Source organism: Podarcis bocagei, assembly GCF_964188305.1.
Source record: "Podarcis bocagei genome assembly, chromosome: 17".
Taxonomy (NCBI): Eukaryota; Metazoa; Chordata; class Lepidosauria; order Squamata; family Lacertidae; genus Podarcis; species Podarcis bocagei.
The window spans coordinates 4,601,837-4,622,187 of NC_138143.1; the positions used below are offsets into that span (position 1 = coordinate 4,601,837).

Here is a 20,351-nt window from a genome sequence, read left to right on the forward strand (position 1 = left end):
AACCATCCTTTTCCTTATCGATACCTTTTCTCTACCACCCCCTTGCCCTTGGCCTAAAACTATTCCGTTCTGAATATATCTGAAATTAGTAGAGGCCGATGCAGAAACGGATGCAAAGTAGCCTAGATTCTACTGGTGGTGGTGGTTTTTGAGTATATAGTGTATGACTTGCCTTTTTCCAACCCAGGTCTCCAAGGTCCCAGTCTCTGAATGCCCTCACTTCCAGGACTGTGCCTCCTGCCTGCGCGCCCAAGACCCCTTCTGTGGTTGGTGTGTTCTGCAGAGTAGGTGGGTCACAGATGAGAACTAGCAGAGTGTGCTTTATTTCAGATTAAAAGACACGCCTTCTTTTTCTCTGTCTCTAATATAATTGGCTGATTGGCAGGTGTACCCGGAAGTTGGAGTGTGAGCGCCATGAGATGGCCAATCACTGGCTTTGGAGCTATGGAGCTGAGAGCCAATGTTTGAGAGTGGAACAGATGTCACCAGCCAATCAGAGCCGAGAAGAACAAACAGAGGTGAATGTGGAGGGTCAAAGGTTGAAACCTGGGTTGATTGTGATTTGGATCAGGTGGTTATTCACATGTTACTCTCTTAATTAGCATGTGTGTGGAATGAAGCATCTCAGTGTCACCTAGGTTTTCCTCAAACGCACATTGCTCATAGCATGTATATTGACATTGATGCCTAGAGATTCCTTTCCTTGTCTTCCTTGTTTCCTGCTTGGCAGGGGGTTGGACTCGATGGCCCTTGTGGTCTCTTCCAACTCTATGATTCTATGATTCTATGATTCTTCATCAAGTTCTGGCAAAGACTGATCCCTAGCTGCTACCGCACTCGCCCCGTGCCTGAGAGGGATCACCAAACATTGGCTCACCAAACATTAATTTACTTAAGATCAGCGCTCTGCTTTTATTTTCAAAGCTGCCCATACAGTTCTCCTAAAAGTAACTTAAGGAAAATATAATATTAAGACCATAAAAAATTAAGCCACAAAAAGTGGCCCAGCCAGATAAGCTACATTCCCATTGTTATGTATTGAAGTTCTCACCCTGGCCCAAAGGAGTATTGTGTTACTTTAGGCGGGAAGCCCTGGGTTGTTGTTGCTACGATGTTGACAGCCGGCTGCCTATAAAAGCAGGCCGGCTGAGCTGTTTGCTGTTCAGTTCTGTTCCAGCTTACAAATAAAGAGCTGCTTTGGAGAAATCGCTGTGTCGTCTGCTATGTCTACCCACAACTTAACACCTATAAAACGATGTGTCTCCTGCGCTGCCCAGGTCTCCATGTTGGTCCCACGTCTCCCTGCACTGGCAGAGGGAGAGCAATACCACTGTGCCTTCGGGAGCCAAGACAGCCAAGCACACCTGCAAGACTCCTGGGTTCGCTGCCTCTCACCTGTTCCCCAGCAGGTGCCACCCACCCAAGAGGGCAAAGGTGAGCCAGGAAAGTATGCCTGACTTCTAACCTTGCAATACAGTGGTACCTCTGGTTACGTACTTAATTCATTCCGGAGGTCTGTTCTTAAACTGAGGTACCACTTTAGCTAACGGGGCCTCCCGCTGCTGCTGCATGCCAGCGCGCGATTTCTGTTCTCATCCTGAGGTAAAAGTTCTTAACCCGAGGTGCTACTTCCTGGTTAGCGGAGTCAGTAACCCAAAATGTTTGTAACCCAAGGTGTTTGTAACCCGAGGTACCACTGTATTGTACCCTTTACAGCTATTATTTCCCCCAGAAGAGGGATGGTTTTCAGTGGGACAGCATCTTCGGATGAAGGGCGGTATATAAATTTAATGAAGAATAATAATACCACGATACAGATAAGGATCATGCCCTTGATCAGTGTGGCTATTCTTCCTTTGAAAATAAAATTGACCCAATAGGTAGCTTGTCCCTGATTTCTCCAGACAACTTGGGTTGTCAACATTTCAAGCAATCTCTGCTTCTGTGCCTGTAAAACAGTAGCTTGATCTTCAGCAACTAGCAGGTGCAGCTTTTTGAAGTATGTAGATAAACTTGCTGAATGTCTGCTGATCAAGTTCCTCTTAAAAACACAGCAGTAGCCCCCACTTGAAAAGTTGGCAATCTGTTTATTGTTTGCTGCTTCCACTTTGGCTTAGTGCTGACAATCATTAAAGAAGAGTAGAATTATGAAGTTACATACATTTGTAAAACTGAAAAAGAAATTGCTTGATATCCCTCCTTTTAAAAAACAAAAAGGTTCTTCATATGCAAAAAAAAAGGGTGTGTGCGCTAAAATATCTTTAAGAAATTAATCTATGTGGACTGACCTTGAGCATGTGCTCTAGGTGTCATAGTAGGATTAGTGGGGAATTATATCCTGGTGCTATTCTGTTTTCCAGCAGGCAGTGGGGGAGCTGCGCTTTTGCAAAGTATCAAGCCCAACTGTTGATTCTTCTGGCAAGGCCTTAATAAACCTCTGGGAGTTCATGCCCAGAGGCATGTGGAGGCTTTGCTATGAGTGCCATGCTTCAAAGCCAGTCCTGTTGCTTTTGCCAGGGGGTTCTAGGGAGGAAGTGCATCTCCCCTTGTGTGAATGTATTTACAGTGCCCCACATTCTAGGCCAGGTATCCCCAAACTCGGCCCTCCAGCGGTTTTGGGACTATAGTTCCCATCATCCCTGACCACTGGTCCTGTTAGCTAGGGATGATGGGAGTTGTAGTCCCAAAACAGCTGGAGGGCCGAGTTTGGGGATGCCTGTTCTAGGCCATCCATGGACTCCCATGGAGGCTTATAAACCAATCCAGTAGGTATTAACTATCCCCCCCCCCCCAAGTTTTAGATGCTTAAAACAATCCCAAAAACCTTTTGGCAAACGTGGGGCTAGGTCTTATGCCTAGACCAAGGCCTAGTTCTCACATGAGGTGGTCACCTTGTGCCTGGATCTACCACTTCAGGCTACAGGTTGGAGCAAAAGAAGCTCCACGTAGAAAACTCAGGGACAAGTGTGCTAGTCCCTGACATTCTAGTTTTTTCTGCGGAGGGTTTTTTCCTACGGAATCTCAACTTGCTGACTGAAGTGGTGCAGCCCAGGCACAGGTTTGCCACCTTAATAAGAACTCTGACTTGGTCATCTATTATATTTTTATCACTGTAGTGGAAGGCAGTCGCAGCCACATGTCCTTTGAGGTTTTTTTAGCTTCGGGCATCGTGGCCTCCCTTCAGTTGCCTTTGCCTATTCTCGAAACTAGAAAGCCATCTGAGAAAATGCTTCTCTGTTACCTAGCAACCGTTAAATACTTCTGGCCTAGACCAAGTGATAATCTCTGAAGGGTCTTCACTAGAATCGCCCAAATTGGTGGGAAAAGTCAAGAGGCCATTGGTGCGCATGCATGCTGATGCTGTTCAGAGGGTGTGTGGAGGTAGCCATTCACCTTGCATTATGTGTAAGTGGGAGGAAAGTTTCTTACTGTGCTTTTCCCCTCCTCAGATCATGTGACTGTGGCGTTAGCCTTGATGTTCCAGGATGTAGTGGTGGCGTCCGTGGGATTTTCCTTCTATGACTGTAATGCTGTGAGCCAACTTGCTGATGCCACCCCGTGAGCGAATGTTGAGTGGGGATGAGGGCGTTGGGGGGGGCTGCAGGTTGGATATTGAGAAGCATCTGTAAGATTTTTTGGGAGGGTGGGAGGTTGGAGGGGGTGTAGTAGAACTTGCCCTAGCTAGCAAGAAGCTTTTATGTTGAAAACAAAACTGTGTTCACTCTTTGTACTAAAAGGTTGAAATTCTGCACTAAGGAAAACTAAATTCTGGAACTTTCCTATGAATTATGCAAATTAAGCACATGCATATAATTGCTTGTTTCACATAAATTATTCTGTTTCTGAGCAAGGGCAAAGCAGAGATCTAATGCCCCATTCTCTGTTGAAAACAGTCTCACTGAATCTCCCATAGCCTAGAAGATCTCACCTGACACTTCAAAGCACATTCTTGCTGCCTTAAGCTAGAATCTTGCTTGTTTGTTTAAAAAAAATAATGTTTCACCTCCCTTTCTGAACTTGCTGTCCACATACAGTCCTGTTTAAAGGTCTTTTCCTTTGAACCCCCCCCCCCTTCTCCCTTAGGTGTGGGACATGTGTGGACAGCCCCTGGATGTGTCATTGGTGCCCATCTAGTCACCGCTGTGTCCCTGGAAGGCCCTGCCCAGATGGAGAGGGGCTTGTGTACAATCAGAAGGTGAGTAACTGTATAGCACAGGGGTCAGCAACCTTTTTCAGCCGTGGGCCGGTCCACCGTTCCTCAGACCATGTGGTGGGCTGGACTATATGTTGGGGGGGGGGGGAAATGAACGAATTCCTATGCCCCACAAATAACCCAGAGATGCATTTTAAATAAAAGGGCACATCCTGCTCATGAAAAAACACGCTGATTCCTGGACCGTCCGTGGGCCGGATTGAGAAGGTGATTGGGCTGCATCTGGCCCACGGGCGTTAGGTTGCCTACCCCTGGTATAGCAGGTCCCTCCTTACTTTCCAGAATAAATTATGTTGGTGGGGGGAAGAATGGGAGAAATGTTTCTGCATCTAAGCCCTCTGTGTCTCCTAGTTAACTTCTGAAGAGCCCCGTGGTGCAGCTGCCTGCCCCAGTGTGGGGGGCATTGGTGAGACCCACCTGATTCCTGTTGGTGTAAAAATGCCACTGAACCTGGTAGCCTGGAATCTGCACTTGTTGACGGTAAGTGACAAGATTAAAAGTCCTAGAAGCTACTGGTGTGTCTCTGTGTGAAAGGAAATAGGGCTTGACAAGACCTCTTGGGACACAAGGGGCTCTTCATTTCAAAGCTAAAATGCACTTGAGTCTGCCACGTCTAAATACCCAAGGAACGTGTCATTTTTGTATGCATGTTCATAACTTTTAAGGGAATCCGTACCCCAGGGATGAGGAACTGGTGGCCTTCTAGATGTTGTTCCACTACAATTCCCATCAGCTGCAGCCATCACAGACAATAGTCAGGCATGATGGGAGCTGCAGTCCAGCCACATCTGGAGGCTCACTTGTTCCCCCAGCTCCTCTGCAGAACGTGATTCCCAAGATTGTGTGGGGAACTGTGGAAGTCTGAACATGTTTCAGATCGGTCTTGCAAATGAGCTAGGAATTTGAAGACGTGTGCTTGAGTGCTATTTTAATATTTTAAGCCTGGCCTCTCACAGGGTTGTCGTGGGGATTAAATGAGGAGGGGGAGAACCCCGTATGCCACCTTAAGCTCCTTAGAGGGAAAATGTGGGATAAAAATGCAAGAAATAAAAAAATAAAAGTTGCTGCAGCATCACACATACCAGTTATTTGTATGCAAGTCGTGCCTTTGCTGAACTCTGAGGGGCTTCAGCTTGCAATGACAGGTGTGGTTGGCATTGCCCCTCTGTGTTAGGACTGGCAAACGAAAGGGCAGGGAGAGCAGGACTGAGAGTGAGCAGACTTTGTGGCAGGACTGGGGAAGGAGGGGCCAGGTGTGGCGTGCAGGGCCCTGTCTCACCCTGTCCTCATCCTCAGGCCCCAGTAACACTCTCCTGTGTACTGGAAGTGGAGGGAACCCCGGTTGTGGTTCCAGCATCCTTGGAAGAAGGGGACAGGGGAACATCCCGTCGTGTGCAGTGCCTGCCCCAGGCATATCACTACTCACAGCCTGCCCCTGAGCTGCATGTCCCTCTCTACATCACGATAGGGGAAGACCGGCGCCTTGACAGCCATGGAGACCTGCATGGTAAGGGATGATGACCTGTGGAGGTTGGATTTTGTATGTCTCTATATATATATATAATGTTGTGGTTATGCCTTTGTGTGGGCCACAATTCAACAGGGAGTGCAGAATGTGGTACTGGGTGCAGGATTCAGTTTCATGAAATCCCCTGTTTTTTAAATTTCAAAAGGAAGAATGCAGGCTTCTAACCCTCATAGCTGCAGAAAGATGCTTAAACAATTATGCACAGAGTCTTGAAAGCTTGACCTGGGTGTGATAAGCTTTTCAGTGATTGGAGATGCACCTTCAGTGCCCTGTGCAACACTGTGCCCTTCCCCACCATAACAAAACCAAAATCAAGCAAAATAGTAAACCCGGTGTATGATTATGCAGAACAAGCAAATAAATTGCATGGTTGATGCAGGCTGCATAAATCAGGTTTTCTTGGTGCAATTTCCTTTTAAAAAATCAGCACAGTGTATACTAAACCCTGGATATGTCCCACCACTACCCTTGAGTTGCTCAAGGCCCTGCAGTCTTGCACTTTCCTGCCTTCCTTGGGTTAGGAATGAACTCTTGCTGGTCTGGAAAAGGCAATATTAACAGTATGACTTGACTCTGATATTCATGCTTACCTTCTTGCCTCCTTCTCCAGTGACTTTGTACAACTGTTCTGCTGGCCGTTCTGACTGCAGCCGCTGCAAGGCTGCTCCCCAGCATTTCCGCTGCATTTGGTGCCAGCTAGGAGAGGTGGCCAGCTGCATCTATGAGGACCTGTGCCCATCCAAAACTGACGTAGCTGCTTGTCCATCACCCGTCATCCACTCGGTGAGAATCAGCAAAGTTAGGTCTGCTACTCTGGTTAACTGCTGGTCCATTTCTTGGGAAGTTTTTGTATAGAACCTGAGCTAGGAAGCTGACTAGGACCCAATTCTGCTAACAAAAAACTGCGACCATTTTGTAAATGAGGTTTTTGTTTTTCCACAATCAAGCAGTATATAAAATTTTTGAAATAAATAGTACCAGTGCTTGTCCTGTTCAGATTGCTGATGGTGCACACCACTGAATGCTTCTGCATAGAAAAAGTTTTTCTAAATGTAGAAAACTGACATTTCAGGGAGACGGGTTCTGGTATAGCTTTTATCCTGACATCTAGTTTTCTGTGAGCAAGAGTGTGTGTGCTGTGAGTATTCAGATATGTGACCCTTGACCTGCAGTCTGAAGTTGTCCACTTAACACCAGCACAATGGAAACTAGGCCTCAGCCTGTATTTTGTGTGCGTGCATCTACTTCCTTCCAGTCTGTCATATATCTGGTAGACTAGGTTATTGCCTGAGAGAACTCTTGCAGTAAACCAACTAGTCTCTAGTCTGCTGCCAGTGCTTTTTGTATCTTTTAGTCCAATCTGGAGCAGGGAGAACTTGGTTTGGTGCTATAATGCCCAGTCTGGGTGCTACTAATAAATGAGGTGTAATGGGTGAGCACTGGAAAAAGGGGCCTTCTCAGAATGCCCTCCCCACACAGGTTTGCCAGGCCTTGTGGTCTACTTGGTGCAGATTTTCCCATAGCCTCCACCCCAGGCTTTTCAGTTGCAAGTTGCTGAATCCACTGAATTTTAGGTCAGTTGTATACTTACAACGACACTGTGTTTTTCTTTATGTTGTTTTTTATGTTTTTATGCTGAATTGTAAAAAAAACTGGAATCTGTTGGTTGTTTTTTATCCTCATGATTTTTATTATTTATAAGCTGCCCAGAGAACTGGGCAATACATAAATGCTGCTAATAAAGTATTCCTGTTTTCTAGATTCACCCCATCACCGCACCCTTGGAGGGGGGCCTGACTCTCACAGTGACAGGATCCAACCTCGGCCGTCGCTTTGAGGATGTGGCCAAAACTGTGACTGTGGCTGGATTGCCATGCATCCCTGATCGAGCTCAATATCTGGTTTCTACTAGGTAAGGAGGCCTGGGAGAAGGGCATGGCTCTCCCATGTAAAACATTGAAAACCAGCTTTTTATGAAGAGCTACAGAGAGCAACCAATTCCAACCAAGAAAGTGGCAGCTGAGGAACCTATTTTGTTTCACTGGTTTGCATATCAGTTTTATTTGCTATGATGCATGGCAAGCTATATCAGTTGCATGTGTTATTGAATGTTTACTGTCTAGCATTCTACTGATTTCCATTAAATGTGAGAAGTCTGAGCCAGTAGCCTGCTTCATCTCTTTAAAACATTTCTTAGCCTCCTTTCCTTATTCAGGATAGTGTACAAAAGTGAATCAAGTCAACTTACACATCATAATTCACCACAAGGTCTAGCATCTTGTTTCTTCCCGCAGTAGCCAGGAGGGCATGGAGGCAGTAGCCCTTTCCCTAGCAACTGACACATGGTGGTTTGATACTTTTGGATTGGGAGCTTCCAAACAGAGGCCTTTATTCATCTATCCTCCTATGGTTTTTTTCCTAACCCTCTTGTAATGCCTATCATGGTAGTGCCATTTAATGCATCTTGTGGCAGCAAATTCCCTAAATTAATTTACATGTTGTTGCCTGTCCTGAACTTGTTGCCTGTCACTTTTATTGGAAGGCACTGAATTCTAGCATTACAAGGGAGCTGGAGAAAATTTATCTGATCACTTTCCTTACCTAATCCATATCTTTTTAAGCCTTCATATTGCCTGTGTTTAATCATTTCTCCTCCCTAAACCAAAAAGCCCCTACGCTTTATAGCCGTTTCTCTAGCTTATCTGAATGCTTTGTTTTTTTGAATAGCATTCCTTCTTGCCAGCCTAGAGAGAGAGGCTTGTCATGACTCCCACTTTTCAGATGGAGGGCTGAGGACAAAATAGAAAGATTGGCCCAGCATCACTCACTGGATCTGTGACTGAGCTAAATTTGAACTCTGGCCTCTTATGTTCAAGTCAAACACACTAGGCACAGGAACTGAAACACATAATGGGTGGTATTCAACTAAGTTTTACTCAGAGTAGACTTGTTCAGTCAGTTTCAACTACCCGGTTCTGTTGCCAGAAGCCAGTACAAGGACTCTAGCTAGCGCAATGGGGCTTCTTCCACACCTCCCCCAAATTCACTCTGCAGGGTTGGGAGAACCCCCCAGAACAGCACATAGGGGAGAAAAAGGGAGATCATTCCATCAGGCAAGCAGAAATGGTTGAGTTTATGGGATGATCTCCTTAGTGCTGTGTTTTGCTTCTTCTTCCTCTTCTGGCCCACCGGCTCTATCACTTTTGTCCTTGCTCTTCAAAATGTCTGCCATGGACTTTGGCAGGCTCCTTCATGACAGGGCCTTTCTGCTGTTCTCTACAGGATCGTGTGTCATGTTTCTCCTGGAAAGCGAGGCTTATCTGGCCCTGTCCAGGTGACTGTAGGAGACCGTCCGCCAGGGGTTTCTGAGACTTACTTCACTTATCAGGTCAGTATCTTACAGAGGACTGGCGGATGCCCAAGGGGTGGGTCTAAGGAAATACTCTAGCTTGGAACTGGGGGACCAGGCCAGAGATAAGCGTATTTGCTCCTAGTGGTTCCCTAACACTGTAAACTTCCTCCATGTCACTACTACTTGGGAGGTAGAATTCAAATGTTGGCAACAGACACAAGCATGTCCCATTTAAGCCATGGTTTAGCAAGATGTACATGAGCAGGAAGGAGCCCCTGTGAGCCTCAAGCTCAGGGGCTTATCTCCCACTTCCCTTTCTCCCCTTGCAGCTGGAAGGCGGATTATGGCAGCTTCCCACCCCCTCTCCCATTTTCACTGAATCTCGACTTGTCATGTTGCCCATACTCAGGACTCTGGTTCATAGGAACCGGCTCCTAGGGGCCCTAGGTCCCTTCGCCACCCCCCAATAAAATATTTGAGGGAGCCAGGCCCCCACAAAGTGGATGGGCATTGCCATGCAAATGGTGTGCATGCACCATGTCTTGTGATTGATTATGCGAGGTGGGGCTTACCTGCCCCCCATATTTTATTCAAGTTGGCACCAGACTCTGGTTAGTTTTATTAAGCCAGCTTCAGAAATCACAATTGGGAGTTTGCTTGTTTTGAAACTGACCAGATCTGGTCATAAGCCACAGCCCCTTGTTCAGGCAACAAGACAGGGCCTTGGAAGAGCAAAACTGAAAGCTGCTGAAGTCTTCCTCCAGGTCATGTGGGGGGGGGGGAACGGTGAAGGGGAGGCCTGTGGCCGCAACTTCCTGCCTGTACGCATAAAGTTACGTATGATATGCGAGCCTAACCCCTGTCCCCGGGCCTAATGGGTGCTTCTTTCCCCAGGACCCCACCCTTCTTGATCTGCACCCCCAGCTTGGCCCCATGGCTGGGGGCACTCGAGTCACCATCACTGGAGAGGAACTTCTGACAGGCACTGAGATTGCTGCCTACGTAGGGGCGCTGCCCTGTATTCTGTAAGTGGTGTGGCTTTTTTCATCACCCCGACTTTGACCCTCCTCCTCCTCTTCTTTTCTCCACTAGTCTTGCCTCAAGCCTTCACTTAACGTCTTTGCTCTCCCAACAGCGAGGAGCCTGTGCAACCAGGAGCCATCGTTTGTCGTACCAGTGCTAGCCTCAAGCCACAAGAGGTGTCTGTCTGGGTCCAGTATGAAGGGGCTGAGCGCCAGCTGCGGGGCAAGACCTTCCATTACACACCCAACCCCCAACTCACTGCGGCTTCCCCACTCACCAGCTTCCATGGGTAAAAAGAATGTAGGGGAGCGGGAATGATCAGGGCTGTCACCCAGTTAAATAAAACATTGATTCATCAGTCAATTAATTCTACATGAGTTTGCTGCAGTTAAAAACTGTCGTTCTGCAAAAAGACCAAGCTTACTTTGTTTTAAATGATGTATGCATATACCACAATGCGTATATCAATGTTTTTCTTTAAGTCTTCCCCTTCTACAAGGAAAGACGGGTGACTGGCCTTGCCATCTTCATTTTTATGACCAAATGTATTGAATTGGGATGGGAAGAGAGACATTACAGTCCCAGTGCGAATCAATATGCATGCATGCATGAATGTGCTGGCTATTTTTTATTTGTAATCAGCTCAGCAAGGGCTAAAATGTGAATGATGTTCCGTCAGGTTTGGTGCTAAATTATGAAAGAGATGCAGGGGTTTCAGGCTGAATGTTTGCAAATGTAGCTATGGGTCCCTGGGCTTCCTTTAACTTGAGGGGACTCAGTAAAGGAATAACTCAAAGGTTAAGTTTTGAAGGGAGTGAAATTTGGATGTGAGTAGGTGTTTCGGGAGGGACATACCATACCGCTGTTCTACCCAGACACGGAGATCCAGTGCTGAGGGCCTTCTGGCGGTTCCCTCACTGTGAGAAGCCAAGTTACAGGGAACCAGTCAAGGGGGCCTTCTCGGTAGTGGCACCCGCCCTATGGAACGCCCTCCCAGCAGATGTCAAAGAGATAAACAACTACCTGGTGTTTAGAAGACATTTAGGGAGGTTTTTAATGTTTGGTGTTTTAATGTATTTTTAATCTCTGTTGGAAGCTGCCCAGAGTGGCTGGGGAAACCCAGCCAGATGGGCGGGTTACAAATAATAAATTATTATTATTATTATTATTATTATTATTATACATAAGGAGAAGCAGGGGGAAAGACAAGAGATGTTTAAGGGAGTCGGGTATCTGAGGAGGAAATAGAGGCAAAGCAAAAGTAGGGTCACACGTGGACCCCTGCAGCTGTGAACTTGCCCTGGGAATCTGTCTGGTCCGAACCAGCAGGGCTGCTCTTATGTTCCTGTAACTGTAGTGCCTGTGTCAAACTCATGGGTGGCATGCTCTCCACTGCTTCAGCTGCTTCTCACCTTCCTGGATGTTGTGTTTCTCCAGGGGCGGACGGATCATCTATGTGAAAGGGACTAATTTGGATGTGGTGCAGCAGCCACTCATCAAAGCCATCCTGGAGCCAGAGGAGATGGCAAGTGGAAGCAGCCGGGAGAAAAGAGCCTGCGACTCCTTGCAGGGCCCCCACATCCCACTGACCCCAGCTCCACCCCACCCCTGTGCTGAGGTGGGAGACATTTTGGAGGTGAGTGCAGGGAGGAAAGGAATGCTTTGGCTTGTGGATTACAATTCAGGGGTCTCTCACTCCCTCCCTCTCCCTTCTTGCATCTCCACAGTGCTGGGAGCCTTGTTGCGCCAATTCGTCCACCCTTCTCCTCTGCCCATCACCTGCTGTGCCACCCAATGCCCGCTTCCGACATCTTCGTTTTGAGCTGGATGGACTCCACGTCCCCTTCAGCAATGCCAGTGGGGGCCAGAATTTCTCCTACAAGCCTAATCCCCACCTGCGTTGGCCTGGGCGGGATTCCACTGGACGTCCTTTCAGTCTTAAACCTGGCAATGTCTTGGACATAGAGGTGAGTGGCCATATTAAGGTGGGGGAAGTGGGGAATGGAGTCCCTAGGATGCAATAATCATTCATTTGCCTCCTAGCACAGTGATACTGAGTGGGGCGTTTCTTACCCCTACCCTAAAACGCGCTCTGCTATTGGTGCCCTTTTATGCTGCTGCCAAGGCCTGCAAATCCTCATCAATGCCCTGTATGTGGATTTATTGAACACACAATTGCAGTGAAGTGGTCTTGATTTGAAGCAGTCTTGCACTGACTGCATGTCAGAAGAGCACCTTGAACTGCACCTTGGAAAACCTAAGCCACCATCTGCAAATATCAAGGCCCACTCAATGTATTTTGCTACCTGAGGCAGAGAAGCAAGTGGTGACCCTGCCCCCAAGTCAACGGTCATTGTACCCAAGGGCACTTGAGGCCAAAGATCATACAAGGACTTCTCCCCCTCACTGGCAGTAAAAATACAATATAGTGGTACCTCTGGTTATGAACGCTTCAGGTTACAAATTCTGCTAACCCGGAAGTAGCCGCTCCTGGTTGCAAACTTTGCCCCAGGATGCGAACGGAAATCGCACGCCGGAGGCCCCATCAGCAAAAGCGCGCCTCAGGATAAGAACAGTTTCAGCTTAAGAACAGACCTCCGGAATGAATTAAGTTCGTAACCAGAGGTATCACTGTATAGTAAGTTAACTATTAATATGCTGCCCTACAATCCCCAACCTCCAGCTGACTAGAAAGTCAGGATGTCAGGAGGCAGTACATTAATAGGGCTGTTCTGCTGCTTCAATGAAGGTGGGGGGGGGGGCGTTATTGGGGGTTTTTGTTACTAGGTTATAGGGTTGCCATACATCTGCAATTTCCCGGACATCGCTGGGATTTGCTTGTTGGAAACAGCGTTAGGACGTAAATTGCTGAAATGTCTGGGAAAATCTGGACACATGGTTTAAAAAAGTTCAAAAAGTTCATTTTTGTACCTGATTTTGCAAAAAAAGGCTCAACAACTTTGGGCAAAACTTTTTTAAAAAACCAGCTTTTTGAAATATAGCAACCCTATGTGTTATGTATATTTGTGTTTTTAAATTGTAAACCGCCCTGTGATCCTCAGATGAAGGGGGGTATAGAAATTTATTTATTTATTTATAATTGCTATGGGAACTGTTCAAGAAATATATATGTGTGTATGTACAGTATATGTTTGTGTGTGTACATGTTACACACACACTTATATGGATAGGTAAAGGGTAAAGGTACCCCTGACCGTTAAGTCCAGTCGCGGACGACTCTGGGGTTGCGGCGCTCATCTCGCTTTACTGGCCGAGGGAGCCGGCATACAGCTTCCGGGTCATGTGGCCAGCATGACTATGCCACTTCTGGCGAACCAGAGCAGCACACGGAAACGCCGTTTACCTTCCCACTGGAGCGGTACCTATTTATCTACTTGCACTTTGACGTGCTTTTAAACTGCTAGGTTGGCAGGAGCAGGGACTGAGCAACCAGAGCTCACCCCGTCACGGGGATTTGAACTGCTGACCTTCTGATTGGCAAGTCCTAGGCTCAGTGGTTTACACCACAGCGCCACTGCGTCCCTATATATGGATCATATCTACTTTTAATACTAATTAATACTAGTAGACTGCAGGTTGTGGATGCATGAATTGCACTAACGTTTTCTGGGGCACAATTATTTTCTTAATTAGTATAAATATAGTATAAATAAGTATTACTTACACTAATTCAGAAAATAATTGTGCCCTAGGTATCAAAAGTTTAGAAAACATTACTGCAATTCATGCATTCACAACTTTCAGCCTACGTATTAAGCACAGCCCAACAGCCCTATTTAGTGGCCAGCTGTCTGCTCAGCCCCCCTCCTTTTGATGGTGTTTGTGTGGAGGGGGTGGCCAGTCTTATGCAGGCAGCAAAACGGGTAGATTTATGGCCTCACTGGATGGCTGCATTTGGCTTGATGGGTCACAAACTGTGAATGCCTGGTGTCGTTTCTTTAGCTATTAGCACGTGAAGTTATTGCCTTGTTTTCTCCTGCTCTCGATGAGCTCTTGGGCAATTGGCTGGGTCTGTCTTTATGCCTAATGGTGAGATCAGAAGGTATTGGGCTGGTATTTCAGTGTCCAGCTTGGATGCAAAGGGGATATGGGGTTCTGCTGGCCCGCAGCACTGCTTCACCTTGTGTGTACATACAGGGAAATTCACCTTTTGCCTCTTTCTCTCTTTCTGCTGCCCTGCAGGGAGAAGGCTTGACCCTTGGCATCAGCAAGAACGAAGTGAGGGTCATCATTGGCAACAGCATCTGCACCGTCAAGACCCTAACACTGACCCATTTGTACTGTGAACCCCCACTGCAGCCCCCACAACCACTTAATGCTTCCTCTGTGCTCCCAGAGTTCATTGTGAGTAGGTGGCAGGGAAGGGAGAGATAGGCTGCATGCAGGAGATAACCTCTTTGGGATTCCCCTTGTAATGGGGAAAGTTCTTCCTCTCTTGAAACTTTGGAAAGACCTCCTGTGTGGCCTAGATTTTATCAGGCAACCCCCTCTCTCTTACTGAGAATGTAACTTGTTTAAAGTGCATATATAAGCTCACACCCTTGTAGTTTGCATAATGACAAATTAGTAGCTACCAGTCAAGTTTCCCACTCCACCCATAGAGTGTGTACAGGAATCAAAGGTCTGCACAGTAATGCTATATTGGTTTTATGCCTGTGTTAACTGCCGTTGCCGTGGCTTTTTCCTGGTAGGTTGTTGTTGGAGATCCCTACCCCATAACAAACAATTCCCTGGGGAGAGGGAGTGGCTTAAACCGGTTTATGTAGTGTAAATATGTACTTAGTGATCAAGATCAAATTTAGAATCCTTTATGTGGCCTTACTGTTTGTGCAAAGGTATTAAGGAGATAATGAATGGAGATAATGAATGGAGCTGCTTATGTGTCCTTCCTTTTCCTGCTCCAACCAAAAGTCACTTGGTTGATGACGGGGATCAGGATTGCTAAACCCTGACCCAGAGGTGGTGGCTGCTTTCGCACACTTGCAAGCCACACCCTGTGTGGGATCAGTATTCAGAAATGCATTTTTTACCTGTTTCTGTCCATTTTTTTATGTGCATGTAACATACCTTCAGTCCCCCCCCCCCTTTGGCTGGTTTAAATTATTTGAAAACTTCAAGGAACGAAACAGTTTTTGTTGCTATAAAAAAGGTCATAGAATCCTTTTATTTTTGGCTCTACTATATCTTCAAAAATTTTAACATGCTGATGTAAAGCAGATACAAAAAACAGCTAGGAATTGTTTTAATGTAACATCATATACTGTTTTTGTAGCTCTTTACCTTTCCTTGTTCAGATTACAAAATAGAGTATATATTTCAATTTTATTTTAGATGTAAGGCTTTTGGCTGGCATATGGGATTTTAAATGTCCATTTTCTCAACATCCCAGTGTCACAGAAGGTTGGTTTGCACACCAAACTGTGCCTTGTTTAATGTTCTACAATTGGTTTCATATCATATTTTGTAAATAGTTTTGGTGTTGCCCAAAATAATTTTTTAAGTGGCTGCCATTTTGTGATCCCCCCCCCCCAATTTAGGCATCTAAAAAGCTTTGTGTTAGTTATTAGGCTTGCCTTCAAAATGTCATCAAAACAGGTTAAGCAGTGTGGCAGCAACAGCAAGAGTTGGTGTCTACACTCTTTGTGGCTACCCTGGGCAGAGAGTAAAATGCATTGGTCAGATACAGACAGATTTGGATTCAGCCGGTCAAAACACACTGAAGCAAACACATTCCCCTTAAGTCAGCTAAAAGCTTGTGGAAACTTGCTGGCTATCATGCCCCAATCTTATGCTTCACTGTGCCTCTCGATTAAATGGTAGGTCAGAACTTTTCAGTAGATTGTGGGAGACTTGTCAGGAAACAAAGAAGAGAGAACTACCAGTGCAGGCTGAGGTTTCCTCACAGTAGTAGGAGCAGCTGTTTTAGGGTTAGGTTTTGTCTTTGAACAGTATGGAATCTCCTGCTGTATACAATTAGATCTACAGGCTTGGAATGGCCCTTCTTTATATATTGTTGGACTCCCAACTCCCATCAGCCCAGTCAGCATGCCCAGTGGTCACGGATGATGGGGCGGGGGAGTATTAAACACATCTGGCAGGAGCGTGAACAGGGCAAAGGAGACGGGAGCCTTCAAATTCCATAATGATTGCAGGTGATCATTTGAACTGGACTTTGATTCACAAAGACTTACGCCCCAGTATATTTGTAAGTTTTTAAGGCTCCGCAAGACTTTGCTGTTTTGCTGCTACAGACAAATCCGGCCACCTCTCTGGAGTCATCTTCCTGTGTTGTCGTCGTCACTTTACAGGTGCAGATGGGAAACTTGCGCCTGGATCTTGGCCGAGTTCGCTATGACACGGAGCCACCCTCTCGTTTCCCGCCGGAAGCCCAAATTGGGCTGGGGGTGGGGGCAGCCGTGCTGGCTTTTGTCGTGCTGCTGCTCATCCTCATGTACAGGTATCAACATTACAGTGTTTCAGGGGGAGGGCTGTGCAAGGGGGATGAAACGTTGCCTTGTTTCCTTCAAACCCCGCCCCCCCCAAATCCTTGCTTCTGTAAAAACTGTGTTGCTCCTCCCCTCATCCTGGCAGGCGAAAGAGCAAGCAAGCCCTACGAGACTACAAGAAAGTGCTGGTGCAGCTTGAGAACATGGAGATCAGCGTTGGGGACCAGTGCCGCAAGGAATTCACTGGTATGGGATGGGGGGGGAGCAAGTATGGAGGAGGGAGGAGGTGAGTTTGAGCCACAGGCAGGAGAGCAGTGGCATGAAATAGACGAAGGAACAGCTTGAGGAGGGTGGGGGAAGTGAAACTATGCTTTTCTGAATAATACCTGGATGATACGGAGGGCTAGGAATAAGGTTGTGTTATCACTCCCTCCACCCCCTTGTAATAGCCCTACTCTCGTAATTATAAGCAGCAGTCTGGGGCACAGAAATTAAGCAGGTGACATGGAGGGAGGTGGTGAGACAAATTTCACTTGCCTAATTTCTGAGTGCTGGGCTGTTCAAAGCCAGGAGTTGGGGAGCCAGTAGCCCTTCAGATGTTGTTGAACTTCATCTCCCTTCATCTCTGACCCGTTGGTTGTGCTGGCCGGGACTGATGTGCATTGGAGACCAACAACACCCCAAAAGCCACAGGTTCCTCGTTCCTAGTTTAAACGTGCAGGGTTTAATCAATCTGTTGCTGTATAATGATTGATGATGATGCACAAGAACAGAGTTCGAAGGGTATTTCCTGAAGGGATACATTTCCAGAATTTCAAAAAGGAAGCTGTTTTGAGATGAATTGCAGAAGGATGTTTGCTGAGAATCACTAACAGCTACGTATTTGGGTAAAGAATTCCATCAAACGGGGATCTTTTCTCCTAATGTAAAGGTTGTGTGATGCTCACTCTTTTCTTTCGCTTTTCTTCTCCACCCCTCTCTTCATTCTTGCCTTCCCACCCGTCTCCCAACACAACCCCCTGCTTGCTTCAGACCTGATGACGGAAATGACTGACCTGAGCGGGGAGCTGGAGGGTTCAGGGATCCCATTCCTGGACTACAACACCTACACCCAGCGCGTCTTCTTCCCGGCTCAGGGGGACGTGCCATTGCGGCGTGTGCTGGATCTGCCCGAGGGGCGCCGCGCCACAGTGGAGCAGGGCCTGGGGCAGCTCTCCAATCTGCTGAACAGCAAAGTCTTCCTGCTGACGGTGGGTGATCTGGGGGAATAAGGGGGAAGGGTCCAGAAAGTGGCTGAGCTACAGGGTCAGTCCTATGCCATACAGTGTCACCTCGGGTTAAGTACTTAATTCGTTCCAGAGGTCCGTTCTTAACCTAAAACTGTTCTTAACCTGAAGCACCACTTTAGCTAATGGGGCCTCCCGCTGCTACCGCGCCACCGGAGCACGATTTCTGTTCTCATCCTGAAGCAAAGTTCTTAACCCGAGGTACTATTTCTGGGTTAACGGAGTCTGTAACCTGAAGCGTATGTAACCTGAGGTACCATTGTACTTGGATAGGGAGTGGGGGGAGAGGTTGTCTTGCAAGTGGAGTTTTTTGGGGGGGTTTTGTGTGTGAGAATGCATATGAATGCGAGGTTATTGCATGGGAGATCAGCGGTGTACCTTTTTAAATTTCCAGATGAGAGAGAGCCTTAAGGAGCACAATTCTAGTTGTACTGAAGAGTAGATGGAGATACAGTATGGAGAGACTTCAGTTCGAGAGGAGCTGCTTCTGAAAGTCTCCTGCATTTAGACCATGTAAATGCGTGCTGAAAACCTCTGGAGGTTGCAATCTGGCACCTCCTTGCTCAGGGATGGGGAACCTGGCACTCTCCACGTGGTGCTAGATTCCAACTCCCATCATCTACAGCATGGGAGCTGTAGTCCAGCAGCACCATCAGAGTGTGTTTGTGTGTGTGTGTGTGCGCTTCATGGGTTTTGATCTGCTGTATGAATGGATGAAGGTGGCACACAACATCTGCGCCGAGTTCTCTTTCCTGCTCTGGCGAAGGAGTAGGACTGAACGGGTTGTACTGTAGTGTGAGGATTCAGGCAGAGGTGACGAGAGTCTTCCCTTTCTGTTCCCAGTTAATCCGAACTCTGGAGGCCCAGCCTACCTTCTCCCAGCGGGATCGATGTCATGCAGCATCACTGCTCTCGCTGGCTCTTCATGGGCGCCTGGAGTATCTTACGGACATCATGCAGACTCTGCTGAGTGACCTTGCCGCCCACTGCGTCACCCGCAATGCCAAACTCATGCTTCGCAGGTAGGCCCTGTGTTCAGGATGGGGCATTGTGGAGGGGGGGAAAGATGTCCTTGTTCCAAGAAGTCCCCATAGGTGCCTTCTCCCACTCCTTCCCCTGGGGGGGGCGGTGGATGCTTTCACAGTTGGTGAGGGCTGCCACCTGGCAAGAATTTTTATTTGCCTGGCCAGAATTAACCCCCCTGGCTTGCTGCCAGAACTGAAGAATGCAATGCCCTGCCCCCCCCCAAAACCCGGTTATATTGTGCTGGTGTTGTATGTCCACAAGGTAATTAATGCTTAAACTGGAATGCCTCAAACCACAAACATGCTGAAATAAATTAGAGATGAGGAGCAATTTAAAAAACTCTAATTTTGCTGCTTTATATTAAAACAGTAAGTTTTTTATACTTATAAACAGAAAGCAGTTCCTTGAACTAGGTTTAAGCACTCTGTATATGTTGAGAGACTGCCTTGATGTTCTTATAAACAGCAACACTTAAACTTACTTTCCATCTGAAGGGCCCTCAGTACCTGTTTTTTAAAAAAAGTATTCATCTTAAGGTACCACAAGTTTTGACTTCATAACCACTCTACTTAACCCTGCCGAACAGAGCTTTGAATTTAAAACTGTGGGCCAAGGATTGCTGTCACCATCTTGTGCCGCAGCTTGTAGCCTACCTAGGGGGGAGGGGGGACGCTAGCAACTCTACTTAGCTCCTCAACTGTCCTGCAGGACAGAGACCATGGTAGAGAAGCTGCTGACCAACTGGATGTCCATCTGCCTCTACTCCTATCTCAGGGTAAGTTGTAAAGCCTGTTTGGATGATGCCTTCTGCGTCTGAGTTGGGACTTTGCACTTTTAAACTTAAAATCCATTGTTTTATATTGCTTTAAATGTTTGTTTTGCTATTGGGATTGTAGTTCCATTTGTGTTTCTCAAGCTGGTCTCTGACCGTAATAAATTTCATGTTTCATGTCTCAGGTGGGAGGTGCAGCCAGGAGGAGGAGGTCTGGTTGAAGGTGGGGGAACAAAACTTGCCCCACATTTTTCCACAAGTGCTCACTCTCCTGCTTACTGTTCTTGCCTAGTCCTGTGGCTTCTTGAGGCTTCATAGGGGTAAACATTTAATCATGCTCTCTCGTCCCACAGCTAGTCGAGGGCATGCCTAAGACATTTTGATGCTGGAGGCAGAACAATCCAGAGTACCCTATCCAAACATACTTAAATTCAGAGTGGAGTGCAATCCACCTTGTGCAAGTGATTATATTCATTTATTTATTGCACTTTTATGCTGCTTGAAGAGGCACATGTGGTTTCCCTGCCCCCTTTTATCTTCTCAGCAGTCCTGTGAGGGAGGTTGGGCTGAGCAAGAGAGTGACTCTTGCCCAAGGCCAGTCTGTAAATGCCTGTGGATAAATAGGAATCTGGGTCTTATTAAGTCTTGTGTGACACTCCAGCCATGACACTACATCAGCTTTCA

At 46.9% G+C, this 20,351-nt stretch overlaps 1 protein-coding gene across 1 annotated transcript in view; it reads left to right on the forward strand.

Annotated features, from left to right (window-relative positions):
* Positions 1-20,351, forward strand: part of PLXNB3 (plexin B3) — a 55,226-nt gene that overhangs the window by 21,409 nt on the left and 13,466 nt on the right. The window contains exons 6-25 of the mRNA XM_081177181.1: positions 188-288; positions 386-518; positions 1,278-1,434; positions 3,450-3,558; positions 4,084-4,195; positions 4,565-4,693; positions 5,510-5,720; positions 6,352-6,524; positions 7,502-7,653; positions 9,024-9,129; positions 9,988-10,118; positions 10,229-10,405; positions 11,554-11,752; positions 11,844-12,083; positions 14,320-14,481; positions 16,446-16,594; positions 16,729-16,829; positions 17,616-17,833; positions 18,713-18,891; positions 19,604-19,670. Of these exons, the coding sequence (XP_081033307.1) occupies positions 188-288; positions 386-518; positions 1,278-1,434; positions 3,450-3,558; positions 4,084-4,195; positions 4,565-4,693; positions 5,510-5,720; positions 6,352-6,524; positions 7,502-7,653; positions 9,024-9,129; positions 9,988-10,118; positions 10,229-10,405; positions 11,554-11,752; positions 11,844-12,083; positions 14,320-14,481; positions 16,446-16,594; positions 16,729-16,829; positions 17,616-17,833; positions 18,713-18,891; positions 19,604-19,670 (3,006 nt within the window). The remainder of the gene's footprint in view (positions 1-187; positions 289-385; positions 519-1,277; positions 1,435-3,449; positions 3,559-4,083; positions 4,196-4,564; positions 4,694-5,509; positions 5,721-6,351; positions 6,525-7,501; positions 7,654-9,023; positions 9,130-9,987; positions 10,119-10,228; positions 10,406-11,553; positions 11,753-11,843; positions 12,084-14,319; positions 14,482-16,445; positions 16,595-16,728; positions 16,830-17,615; positions 17,834-18,712; positions 18,892-19,603; positions 19,671-20,351) is intronic.